General features: G+C 34.8%; 1 protein-coding gene across 1 annotated transcript; it reads right to left on the bottom strand.

The window, feature by feature from the left end:
* Positions 1-211: 211 nt before the first annotated feature.
* LOC126906318 (uncharacterized) lies at positions 212-12,991 on the bottom strand. The gene is made up of 7 exons (XM_050686866.1): positions 12,875-12,991; positions 8,191-8,290; positions 8,051-8,115; positions 7,922-7,957; positions 7,751-7,865; positions 1,279-1,343; positions 212-588 (listed from the first exon to the last, which is right to left on the bottom strand). The coding sequence occupies exons 1-7, from the start codon at positions 12,923-12,925 to the stop codon at positions 520-522; spliced, it is 501 nt and encodes a 166-aa protein (XP_050542823.1). The 5' UTR covers positions 12,926-12,991; the 3' UTR covers positions 212-519.
* Between the last annotated feature and the right edge of the window lie 1,161 nt (positions 12,992-14,152).

The raw sequence follows: 14,152 nt of genomic DNA, 5'->3' as shown, positions 1-14,152 counted from the left end.
TTGAATACTATATGTACGCCATTGAAAATTCTATAGTAATAAATATATTTTCTTTTTTTATCGATTTTAACAATATTAGAAGTATTTGAATAAAAAAATTCAATTATTACGATTTTTTCGACTTATTACATTTATTTATAGTTATTATATAAATTATTATGTATATCAAATAAAAGTAATGTCAAAAATAATATTTTAATACTTTTTTAACCCTCGCAACATTTTATATCAACATAGTTAATAATAACATAAATTAAAAAATAAATAAAGAATATATAAACAACATTTTAGTTTTACTTTTTTTAAACTCAACTTCAAAAAGTAATATATAGGTTGAATCTTGGTGTATTAATATTCACATTTTGCACAAATTATAATAAATACAATCAAGGGGTATTAAAAAGAGAATAATTTTTTTTACCTAAATAATTTTATATTTTTTATCAAATACTTAGCATAGATTAAAAATAATTTAAAATGCCAAAAATGTATTATATTAATTATGGTATACATCTATATTTAACGGTTCTCTTCTTTCTGATCACCGGAATCGTTTGAATCCATATAGTTCTGTAACATTTCTTTAGCCTAAAACACAGCATAAATATTATCATACGACAACAGTTATTGATAATCGATATTTTTGATACTGTAAATCGCCCGAAAGACGATTCATATTTAGATGCCCCTATAATGCAGTTCCAAAATTATTATTTTGTAATTATTGAAAATATAGCTAATCGATGTACAGAGTGATCCGTGTTTGTCTGGGTCTACTAAATAACTATTGTTTTTTACTAATAATTATCAAAACTAATAAGAATTTTGAAGATTTTTTTGTATTTTTCAGTTACATATAACTTTTGATTTATTATTGTTTTAGTGTATAAAACTAAAACATTAAAACTGCTTATTTGTAAGATTTTGATCTAACTAAGAAAATTGCGATCGATAACAACATTCGAACTAGTATTTTAAAACATCATTTTTATACTTAGGTTGGGTAGGAATGTGATAAAGAAATAAATTGTTAAGTACATCTGTAATACTGATCCAAAAGCAATTATCGACAAATCATTTTCTTAATTACATAATGTTCTATTTTATAAACTAGTTAATTGTGTATGGCTCCATAAAATATATGTTGTCACCCCTATAACACACAAGGAACCAAAAGAATACTTAATAGTTAAAAATCAAGATTTATATTTATCTGAGAAACATAAAAAAAAAATGTTTCAAAATAATTTAAACAATAATAATATAAATTTAGTTTACCATTGCTGAATGTTCTAAAATGCAATTAGCCAATACAAATCCAGCATCACAAAATGTATTCACGTCTATAAAATAAATTAAATTGAATGCACACTTAATATTCTCAAAGTACATTTACTCTAAAATAATCATAACATATACTGTATTTTATAGATTAAATTCTAAATAATATTATAGCCACTAATTAAAATATTGTAAGTAGGATCGTCACAAAGGCAAGGCAGCTTAAGAGATTGTCTAATGCTAAAGGATGACAATTTGTCTGACTTATAAGTTTCATAAAGATGCCTACAATAATGTTGCTAAAATAAAAGATTTTCACTATTATACTTCGCGACAACTTTGACAGTAATGGCTTTTAAATAACAACACTGATCTAGTAGGAATTTTTATCAGAGACAAAAATATACAATTCTAAACCAATCTTTTGCACTAAATCTACAATTTAACTTTTAAACATGCTTAAGTGTATTAAGTGTATTTAATACATTGTAAATTTTATTTATGCATGTTGCTTGTGAACTCAAAATAAGATGGTAAGTTATTACTTAGTGTCACTTAGTATTACTTATTACACAGTGTCAGTGTGATCTTCGGTGGCAGACTCGCCTTTCGGAGAAAACGACACGGACTGCGACAAGCATTTTAATTGTACGAATATAAGCTCCGCCAAGTAGAAGAAGACTACGAGGCGAGCCAAAGAATAGACTCTTCGTCTTCCGTCGTTGCTGATCAAGACGAAGAAGATGAAGCTATGTGTGCCGGAGACGGACCTGGCGGGAAGGATGCGGAGCCATCTTTAGGAAAAGGCACGTCTGCTATCGCCGGGAAGAGTCTCCGGCACTCAGTCCCCTCCGGGAAGAGACGCCCCCAAAGCGTTAATAGGATTATAGGAGGGTGCTAGTACGGGATGACGAGAGTGATGATGAAGCGACGTTTGACGTTGGCCTCAACTACCTCGCTCTCTCGCCAGATCCGCGGAGGTAACCATGAAGGAGGCGTCAGACACTCATTTGGCATTCTTCCTGTAGCAAATATCCCTGTCGTTCCAGTCTCTAATCGAGCTAAGAAGCTCTGCCGTGCCCTACCGGAAAAGAAATAATGACACTCCGGAGGAAATAACTGCGACTTCAACAATAGTCAATGAAGTCACCGATCAAGTCAAAGTACTCCATTGAGTCATCGACAAACGGAGGAGTATGAGAGTTCATAGAGAGGTCCAGGAAGCAACGAAAAAACTCGAAGCGATACTGAAGAGGGAATAGAGAAGACGACTGTCGTCGAGCGTTGGGGACCATCAGGCCCTACCCGATGGGAATGTGGGGCTACAAGCCCCCGATATCGCGGCTCTATTAAAGAGGTCAACCAAAGAAGCGGGCACGTAAATTGCAATGGACCCTTTGGTGATCGAACCCAAGGTGGCGGAGAAGCCAAAGAAGAAGAAAAAGATGAGGAAGGAAGAGAAAATGGAAAGCCACGTGCCCTCTTAGGATGTAATCCCACAAGCGATAGTTTCCTAGTCGGCTGCTCCTCGGGAGTTGGCTCCTCAGGAGCCAGCACTAGCCAAAGATACCACCTGGGCGATTGTGGTTAAAGGAAAGGGAAGGAAGTCTCCACTACCCACCCGGATAGAGGAGCCGAAGCCGCTTACGAGCAGAAGAGGAAACCCGTGCTTCCACGGCGACAACTGGATAAGATTGCGAAGGAGGTGGTAAATCTGCAGGAGATAGGCATGGAGGTCACTGGCTAACGGAAGACCGAGGCCGGGGAAATCCTGTTAGAGATCGGAAATCGCGAGAAAGCCGATCTCCTAGCAGGGATCCTAAAGGAGGACTCGGCGACAGAGCTAAACTACGTCGCCCAATAGCTATGACCTTGAACATGCTCGTGGTGTTAGAAAAGTTGACACCGCCGAACTAGAAAGAGTTCTCAAACTCCTACACCCGGATCTCTCTGAAGTGAGAGTTCCAGAAATAAGTGGCGAGCAGCGAAGAGGAAGATTCATGCGCCTGAGAGTCCCGACCAGCGTGGTCTACAAACTGGTCAAAGTCAAAAAGGTCAGAGTGAGCTGGGGTACATGTCGAGTCAAGGTGATAGACGTGAAAGGAGTTATGAACAAGTGTTACAGATGCCAACAGATGGGGTACATGGCAAAAGACTTCCGGGTGAAAAAATGAAAAAGAAAATTTTTTTTCCTTTTAGCCTAAGGTATTATTGTAGTGAATGGAAAAGTAATGCTTGTAACGTGACAAAAGGTATCTGTTTATTTTTTTTTGTCCATTTATATATATATATATATATATTTGTGTTGAGCCGAATGCGTACTGCGACTGCGTTTATCAGTTAAATAATCATGATAAGGTGTTGTGATTTGTTTGAGCGAGATAGTCAGCTGTGTACTATTTCAGACCGGTTCATGGACGGCATTTGTGGGTACATTCACCCCGCTCCTTTTCTATCTTGAACGTCATTTGCACTGCTCACTGCATACATTGTCGTCTTATGATTCAAATAGTTCTTAATAATTTCCGGCACTGGGTTTTTAATTTTTTTCTGATCCCTACTCTAAAGGCTAGCCGTGTTGTCGCTAACGGACCGCCGGGTCAAATGCTGGATGTTTTGTCGGAAATTAGCCATTATCAGAAATGGTTGTCGATTAATTTTAGTCAGTAGCGGTCGTGATTTTTTGTTGTGTGCGCTGCAATTGTTATTTTTATATATCTGTTTTACGTGAGTGTCCGCTATTTTTTTTTATAGTGCAAATTCTTTGTTTGTTGACGTCGGCTTAACCTGTCTCCAGTGTTCTTTAGCCTTTCGGGGCTGGTAATGTATCTATTTTATTTTATGTTTTGAGCCATACATATTTTTTTTAGTGCACCGTGCCTTAAGTAAGTGTGGGTAATTGTTTTTTATTTTTTTATTTTATTAAACTTTTTTTCAGGTGCCCATATTTTTTTTTATTTAGGTCCCTCAACATGGCAGGCGTGTTACAAGACCATCTCTCATGTTAAATCTATATTTTTTTTGTGATTTTTTTTTATAGGTTTTATATTATATTTTATGGGGTGATGCATATATATCATTAGTACAATATGGTGATGTAGTCCATTTTATTCCGGGGTGTCCCAACGTCTTGCAAGCTAAGTCTAACTATTTAAAACCAATCGCTTACTTGGGACGTATACCCGCCATGCTTAGCGGTAATCCCGTGATTAATAGCCGGTGGGTACCCGAAGACGTTCATCGTATTCTCAAATTGTAAAAGTGTAGGTGTAATTATTTTTTGTTATTAATATATATATTTTTTCTTTTTCTCTCTGTTCTCCTTTAATTTGTAGATGAGGTTTTTTGACCGTTCGGTTTTTGTCTCGTATTAACTTAATTTTTTTTTTTCAATAAAGTCCTTTTAATTTAACTTAACTATCATCTTATTTTTTTTTGCGTGTTTTATCTTCAATGGACTCGTGTATTTTTTTTATCTTTTTTCCTTTCAAAAATCAATTCCCCTTAGTTTATAAGGTACGGGCAACGGCCTTGTATAAGGTCATCCCTCAGTATTATGGTTATGTGATAACTGTCACGAGGTTTTGGTGTACATCAACTATCAACGACTCAACGGATATCAACTTCAACCTTTAATACTTTTCTATTTATTTTAAAATTGTTTTTAATGTACAAAATTTAATTTCTTTTTCAAATCCTACTGTGGTCCGACAATACATTATCTCGCCCATTGGGTTGGCGACCCTTTTCTTTTTAATTTTTCAATACGCCATGAAAGTTACAAATTTTTCGTTGCGGCCAATAAATTCAATTTCTTTTTTTATTATATTTATAACCTTTCATGCTTAACGGCACTTAATCAACGCTTAACAGAAAAAGCATTGGCCAAGCATGGACAGATCCTTGTGGATATGCGCACTTTTGTCACCGTTAACCGCAACGTCCATGTGGCCATGAAAAATTGGACCACGTAGCTAGGAAAAGGTTACACTGAGATAGTAGGCCTTCTGGAACTGCTACAACTAGACGTGTGTGAGTCGGGCGAAGATCTTCTGTGGTGACGGCCACACGGCTTAAGACGCTTATTACCAATGCATCCGTCCTAACAGGGCCGTGGAACCCACGACCGAAAAAGAAGAAGAAGCGGAGGAGACAAGGAGAGCAACGTGAGCCCGATAACCCCCCTCATTGGTTACGATACAACAGGGGATTGCGCCCCATCCAGTTGTAGCATCACGAAAGAAGGCGTGGGAGCATCCGCTCGCAGCTCCTTCCCCGATGGAGGAAAAGGTAAAGCTGACGACTAATGCCAAGCTCTTACCTATGCTTAGGCAATGGGTGAAGCAACTGTTGCCTCAAAACCGGAAGCTGTACTGGTGAAGCTCAAGGATGATCGGTCCTACACAGAAGCCGAGAAAAAACTCGTGGCTGGCGTAGACATCCAGGCTCTTCAACTGACAGTTACGGTCTTCAAGAAAACCAAGCAAAGTGACAATGATCTACGGGTTCCGAGAGGACAATTCGAGATCGCTGAAGCTGCATAGTGTGCTTTGGGAGATGCTGCGGTGGTGACCAACATCGGGAAACCTGTGTAGATAACCATACGGGATATCGCATCGGAGACCACGATAAAAGACGTCGGCCAGGTGCTTCGGCAGGCGACGGAAGCCGAGAACGTAGCTACCTCTACGTTCTCGGTTTCCCAACCGGATGGTCCTTGGACTCGGTGGCAGTCTCACAGGTGTCGCTTGGGTCTCTCAGGCATTCGGATTACATTTAGACCGAGTCGAACGGATGCTCGTTGGCCTGATACGCTGCCGGGTGAGACTCCGGTTTCGCCTAGAGCGGTGCTTCCGGTTTCATAAGTATGGCTACTTCGCTCGGGAATGCAATGGGCCTAACATATCGTCCCTTTGCTTGCCATGCGGTGCGGTGGATCACCGTGTGAGCAATAGCACGGGTCCACCACAGTATGTGCTTTGTGAGGGACGGCCCGGGGGTTCGGCGCATTACCCGGGCAGCGGCCATTGCCCGGCTTACGCGTAAGCGAGAAGGAAGTGGACGGCCAAGTGTCCATAAAGAAGACGATATATATGTATAATGAATTATGTGCTAACCCACAGCAAAGCCCTACCTCCATCACCACGTGGTGCGATCTAGGCAACGGATCCCACTCTGGGATCCGGCTAACAGAGGAGGCCACGTTGTGATGTGAGTTTTAATGCAACGTTGGTCGCCCTGAAGCAATACCTCACGGTAGTTCCAGGGCGTCCGGCATTATGTTGACCGTGGAAAAAAAAAAAAGTCTTGCTACTCGCTCAATGGTCGGCACACACGGTACGTAACGGCTGGTCTCCGCGGAGGAGTTGGACCGGAGGATGGTCTCAGCCTGCGACTTCGCCTCTCCGGCCCAACGACTGCCGTCGACTCGTGGACCGCCAGTCCACTGACGGAATGAGGAGATGGTGGCCAGGCGTGAGAAGTGTGTCAGGGTTAGGAGGGCCAACCGATGGCCGCGGGACCCGGAATCCCCGGATCTGAGGGAGGCGCTGAGGTCAGCCCGCAAAGAGCTCGCCATCAAGTGGGCCAAGGCGAAGTGTTAATCTGAACTCGTGAAGTCGGTGGATCACGACCCGTGGGGGAAACCCTATCGGGGCGTCATGCGGAAGCTCCGCAGTCCACTGTCTTCGAGTCATCTGAAGGCGGACATGTTGAAAAGAACGGTAAAAACACTCTTTCCGATACATTCACCACCCAAAAGGTAGCGCTCGTTCGGAGTTGAAACACTATTCCCGGCCACGACGCGATTCCAAACTGGTGTTGGATTTGGTAAACGACCTCGCCACGGATTGGATACGCGCTGTCGCAAATCGGTCGCAAATCCTGGAGAGTTGGATTTCTGAGAAAGGGTGACAAGCCCGAAGGTCTCCTTTTGTCGTACCGACCGCTTTGCATGTTGGACGACCTGAGGAAGATCCTCGAGCAACTGCTGGTCAACCGAATCGAGGCCCACTTACCCGACGTCAGCGGACTGGCTGAGAGTCAATTCAGTTTTAAGAGAGGGACGTCCACAGACGAAGCGACCTCTTCAGAGACAGCAGGGCTTCGGAGTGGCAGTGAGTCTGAACATCTGAAATGCGTTCAACTCCGTGCGATTGTCATATATCTTAGGGGCGCTGGACGCGTTTCAAATGCCTCCGTACCTTGGACGGATGATCCGGTCATACTTAAGCAATCGGATCATCTCCTACGAGAGCGCCGCAGGACCGAGAATCATACCCGTAACGGACGACGTCCCGCAAGGGTCGATTCTCGGGCCACTGCTGTAGAACATAGCTCACGACGCAGTGTTCCGCGTTCCGCTACCACCACACGTGCGCATCGTCTACTATGCGGACGACACACTGGTGGTAGCGGGAGGCGCCTCGTCCAAGGGAGGGAGGTTATACTTATTTTGCTATAACTTTACCGTCTTGGCAATGAGTTTCTATCAGTTTAGCTTCTTTCATGAGAACTTCATTATCAATCAACTTTTCCAGTTCTATAAATCTTGTTATATTCCAGTGACCTGTTTTTTTGTTCATCTAAAAAATGAAAGATTACAGATTTTTATAATTTATACAGCCAAATAATAACATACCGTTCCCATTTTTTGACCAACACATGGACCAATACACTAGAAATAAAATTGTTGATAAATTAAGAACAAAAATACTTAATACAAGAAAATTATGTTGAAAAATTATTTTAAAAGTTAAAAATAAATTACCTTACAACTATCAAATTTCTTATCGGTTGGATCTGCTCCTTTTTTTAACATATCTTTACAAACATCTATTAAACAATTATATTTTTATAATATTTTTAATTAAAAATTTTATTTCAATTAACGTTGTATAATAATCCTACCTGGGTTAATATTCAACTCAGTTAAACATGAAAACATGTTACTTATGGTAGCATCCATGAGCTGACTTTGATTGTGATAAGTCTCATAAGGATCGTTTCCCTATAATTATTTAATATATTTTTATTTCAGTTACAAATGAGCTAGGTCTTATTTATGTCTTAACCATAATTTAATAATAATAATTTTCATCTTTTACAAAAACATTTAATAGATATTTGGACAAAAATACTTTAAGTAGATTTGACTAAAAAGAAAAACAAGAAATCAGTATTTTTTTGTACATACAATAGACTAAGTGCATGTTTTTACAATATTTTGTGATACTCAGCTGTACTGATATACTTATTATAAAACACTAAATTAATCGAAAAATTATATTTATACATTTTTTATTGGTTTCTTTTGGACAATGGATCCTTCAATTTATCAATCATAAAGTATTTTTTTTTTGTTTATCCTTATACCTAATAAAGCCCAACAGTTACATAGAAATTAGATGATATAAATAGTGAAAGGAAATACATATAGTGAAGAACATATAAAAGTAAGGCAAGAAAGAGATTTGGGGACATATCCCCAAAGTTGACGATCAGTTTTAAATAGGTTAAATATTGAGGGTTTGGAACAGCCCATAGATTTTAGGAGAAATTTGCCCGATAAACGATGGCTTTTAATTTTGATACGAGAACAACAACAATTTCAAGGGCGTGGACAGGAGCAAAAAGAAAGGTGCCTAAATTGAACGTAAGCACGAAGCCATAACTGAATTACAATAATTATGATGGCATAAGGATGCAAAAAAGAATTGAAAGGAACCGTAGTCAGTCTTAGTGAGAATAATAAAATTAAAAATTAATTAAAAGAAGCAGGGGTGGGATCCATGTGATATTCTGGTAATACAACGGAGAAAATTAGACAGTGCAAAGAATAAAACTGGAAATGAGGAATCCAACTTAATAATATGTGGTCTAAGTTAAATTTTAGGTAAGTGACATACTGGAGTGAGGTATTAAATGACCATTAAGAGTGACAATGGAGATAGATTAATTAACTCCTTTCAAGAGCTCGAGTGAAGAGAGGAGGTTTTTGTAGAGGATGGACAAGGAGTCGTTGAGAATAGCCGCAGCGTGATCAAGTGATTTATCAGAAGAAAAAAGGACAATATCATCGACATAAAAGAGGGAGGAGAAACCGTAAGAGGGGAGGTATTACTGCTAGTGCTCATATATATATTTAAAATAATGGGACTAAGACAACTCTTTTGTGGAAGCCCGCCAAAAGAAGAACGAGAAATAGTAACACCAGAATGGGTGGAAAGGTGTAAGTAGCATTGAGAAAAAAGCGAGAAAATGAAATTACAAATTGAAGGGGATAATTTAATGGTGTTTAAGCATTTAAAAGAGCAGGAATATGTACTGAATTAAAAGCTCCCTTGATATCAATAAATATTTCTGGAAGGAATGTTTTTTGCAAAAGAACTCGTAGATGAGTGTTATAAAGGATGGTAGGCACTTTATAGTACCTAAGCCTCTCCTAAAACCAAATAGGTTATTAAAAATTAGTCTATTTGTTTCCAGAATCCAATCTAAATGAATTTTTAATATGCATTCTACTATTTCACAGAGATATGAAGAGAGGGCAATAAGTCGTAAAGTAGGAAGGGATGTATTAAGTTTGGGGATAGGAATGACGTGAACATTGATCCAGGAGAAAAGTGTAAGGCAATTGCCTCATAAAGAGTTTAAGACTAATAGGAAAGTATCCAAACCGAATTGAGAGATAACTTTTAGTAGCAATGGAAAGATACAGTCCAGGCAGGACGCTGAAGAGGAACGAAAGTGAATTGTTAAAGATAACTCTTTAGCAGTAAAGGATATAGTCAAAGTATGCGTGGAAGAATTGAATGAATTGGGGATATGAAAAGATGCTAGGGTTAATTCTTCGTGAGAAGGAACGTAAGGTGGCGCCACTTTATTACAAAAAGAATGAAACCAAAATTCATAAAAAGAAACTGGGTAACAATTAATGCAGTTTTTTAATTTTTAGTAATAAACTTTAGTTTCTTAATTGTAGGGAGGAAAAAAAATGAATGTCAAGCATTTTTTTGCATGTTTTAGAATGCAAGCGATGGAAAATCGTATACGTTGATAAGCAAGAAAGTCGGAAATAGAACCGGAGCATCTGTATTGACAGAAAAAACTAAGGGTTCTTTATCAGCGACCATACATGTAGAGTTCCAGCCATATGACTTAGTTTAAATTTATAAATATTTATTATACAATTTTAATATTATTTATTATTATTAGACTAAGTTAGGGATCACTTCACTGGAAGTGTAAATCCCATTCATTTTGTATTATTATATATATGTATATTAATTAGTAAAATGTATATTTATAATTTTGATAACCATTTAATTGTGTTCATAAAGAATTATGATCGTATCAATAAAAAGTACCGTAGGGTAGTTAAAAAAAAAGTAGTTATGTTTATACAGCATTTTGAAGTTTGTTAAATTTTGATTTTTTTTACAATTTTCCTATGGTATCAAATGTCATTCCATATTATGCAAAGTACAGAAATAAACACTTATTACATTATTTACTGGTAAGAGTACGCGATTTCTTTTCCATGGATAATAATAACGTTTAACGCGCTTTATACAGAAATGATTATCTCTAATCTTTATTACAAAAGTTAGAAACATTATCGTATATCAACTACGAGTGTTCCGTAGTTAGCCAAGTTAAAAGTGATAACAATTATTAATTTGCGTGATTCTATGATTGCAATCATATAATTATAGGATAATCCTTGTTAGGAGATTTCATGCGTTTATTCACTATTATTCACGTTTCAATTTATGATATATGAACTTATTTCATTAAAAATTCAACATGTTTCTATAATTTTTTTTAATAATCTGAATTATACTACTAATTGTTTTTCATATCAATTACAAATGATTATTCAAATGTTAATAATTTTCATGGAAAAGAAATCTAGTACTGTTACCAGTAAATATTGTAATAAGTGTTCACTTCTATACTTTATATTATATGGACTAACATTTGATACCATAGGAAAATTGTAAATAAAAATCAAATTTTAACAAACTTTAGAATGCTGTATAAACGTAACTACTGAATTAAAATAAGAGTTTTTGGTATTAAAATTTTTCTTTAAAACTTATCTATAAAAAGCAATTTTAAAATCTTAAAAATAATTTTAATAAAAAAATTAATTTTTAAAATATTTTTTTGTAATTGCGAAAAATAACATAAAACATATTTTGATATACAGAGTGATTTTTTTATCATAACCCACTCAATTAATTGCAGAATAATAATAATTTAAACATTTTTTTTTATTATTATCTTTAGTTACACATTATTCTTGAATTTTTAACTATGTAATACTTTTTAAGTTTATCCCTTATGCCTTGGAGGGGGGTCAACTTTGTTTTTTTAAATAGTAACACATATTTTTAATTTAATAAAATGTTTGAGTTTTTAATTTAATAGTAAATGGCATTTGAATTTTTAATATAACTTAATTCGTTTATTAGATATAATCATTTAAAGTTTCAAATTTTTGAATTAATATANAACATTTAAAGTTTCAAAATTTTGAGTTAATATACATGTATAATACACATGGGATTGTAAATACAGGTAACTAATTGGATTTTTATGACATTACTGTCTCAGTCACGGATTGTTTATTATCAATTATGATTACCAATAGATATACCTTCTGTATTGTCAGTTAGTGTATTTATAAACTCATAACAATGTGCCTTACTACAATTGATAATAACAATGCTGTATACCTGCTAATATCGATGTTATAAAAATCCAATTAGCTACCTATATTTGTAATCCTTGTGTATTATACCTGTATATTAATTCAAAAATTTGAAACTTTAAATGATTATATCTAATAAACGAATTAAGTTATATTAAAAATTCAAATGCCATTTACTATTAAATTAAAAACTCAAACATTTTATTAAATTAAAAATATGTGTTACCATTTAAAAAAACAAAGTTGACCCCCCTCCAAGGCATAAGGGATGAACTTAAAAAGTATTACATAGTTAAAAATTCAAGAATAATGTGCAACTAAAGATAATAAAAAAAAAAAATGTTTAAATTATTATTATTCTGCAAGTAATTGAGTGGGTTATGATAAAAAAATCACTCTGTAGTTCTATGTCGTAAAAATTGATTAAAAAAATAAAGAATAAAATGTTATGTAGATTATAAGTTATATCAGTTGTCAGTTAGATCCGTTCCACTCTGTATATATTGAGAAAAAAGGTATTTTCAAGTATACACCTGAATATTAAAATTTAAAATAAATTATTAACTGCCTTAATATTTTAAGTATTTTCAAAACATTAACACTATTCTAAAATATGTTATCGATATCCACATAAAAAGTTGTAGTTGATTTATTTACTGCAAATTAATTATTAACAAATAAAATATAAAATGTAGTAGATTATTGTGAGTTTCCATAAAAAAATTTCGAGATGTTGAGCTTTTAATATGTATAAAAAAATAAAACATAAGCTCTATGAGATTTCAATACAGCCCAAAATAACAAAAATTCTTTATAAAAAAAATATACTGTATTATAATAAGAACACAAATTAAATTTAAAAAAGTATATACTTACTTTTACAAGTTGGAATCCTATGGTGGAAGATAAAAAAATTATAAATAACATGATAGTATTTATTTAATTCGAGAGTAAATATAAATAACTTGAACGACAATAAATCCACAATTAAGAAAATCCTACCATATTTTTATGTTTTTATACTGATTGTTAAAATTAGCCAAATGGAACAAATTATTAGTTCATAACAATGAAATATGAAATTTCTATGATCGTACTTTTAGATTGCACAGAAATAATTGTGTTTTTCGCGTTGTTGGCTACTGCATGTCCTTAAAAAATAATAATCAACAAATTTTCAACAATTTTTCCCTTGAAACTTTTTATATTAATATATCAATAATAATAAAACTCAATACAATTCGACATAATAGGGGACACAATAATTTTAAACCAGTATGAATTGAAAAATCTAACGATCATTAAAATATAAAAAACGATTCAATATGAATGCACGTGAAATTTTTTTTGGGATGAATTAATTTATTACTGTGGAGTAATATAAGATCCCTCAGGAGCTCATTCAGGGGACACTGGGTGCTTGTACTCCAGTTGGAACTAAAGAAATCTCTAGCCAGCAATTTAAATTATAGAATAAAAGATCTATTTTTTTTGCTTATTGAAATTAAAAAAAAATAGTGATTTAAAAAAAAATATTTTGATGAGTAAAATAAAAAGGTCGTGGTGGGCGATACATTTGAGTTCTCAGGCGGTACAATTTTTAAATATGGCTCATATTTCCCTTAATACGCCTTTACAACAAATATCACGAAAAAAAACCTAAATTAAATCTTTTTACTTGGTAACCGAATTTATATCAAACCCTAAGCTTCTACTAGTTAAACTAATTCATAAACGTTAATAAAAATTTCAAAAAGATTATAACCTCTACCCCTCAAATATTAATCAAATTTTCTATCAGCTCTACATTTTTACATTAAACTGTCAATAAACTTCATCATTGTCAGTTTTTACACTTTTTAAATAAATGTCATTCGTTAACAATAGTACCAGACAAAGATAAACACATCAGTAATAATTCATTTCATTCATTCTTGAAAACTTACTCTAGGAATCCACTACTTGTTTTCCCTCAATAACCAATTAAAACATATATATTTTTATCATTCTTCATTTAAAAATATCAAAATTTCAAATGCATAAAAATGACCTTGTAAAGATTAAAAACCTTCAAATTTCCTGTGATGTTAAATTATTTTACCAATTTAAAAAAATATTTACTAGCTATAACAGTATCGCATTGTATCTATAATT

The sequence above is a fragment of the Daktulosphaira vitifoliae genome, unplaced genomic scaffold, assembly GCF_025091365.1.
Source record: "Daktulosphaira vitifoliae isolate Bord-2020 unplaced genomic scaffold, ASM2509136v1 Scaffold_4, whole genome shotgun sequence".
Taxonomy (NCBI): Eukaryota; Metazoa; Arthropoda; class Insecta; order Hemiptera; family Phylloxeridae; genus Daktulosphaira; species Daktulosphaira vitifoliae.
The sequence above is the reverse complement of the archived record's forward strand: the minus strand, read 5'-3'. Positions and strand labels throughout refer to the sequence as shown.

Coding starts and splice junctions, on each gene's coding strand:
- LOC126906318 (XM_050686866.1), bottom strand. CDS start 12,925: ATGTTATTTATAATTTTTTTATCTTCCACCATAGGATTCCAACTTGTA. Junction 8,291..12,874: donor TAGGATTCCAACTTGTAAAA/GTAAGTATATAC, acceptor AAATAATTATAG/GGAAACGATCCTTATGAGAC. Junction 589..1,278: donor TTTTAGAACATTCAGCAATG/GTAAACTAAATT, acceptor GCTGTGTTTTAG/GCTAAAGAAATGTTACAGAA.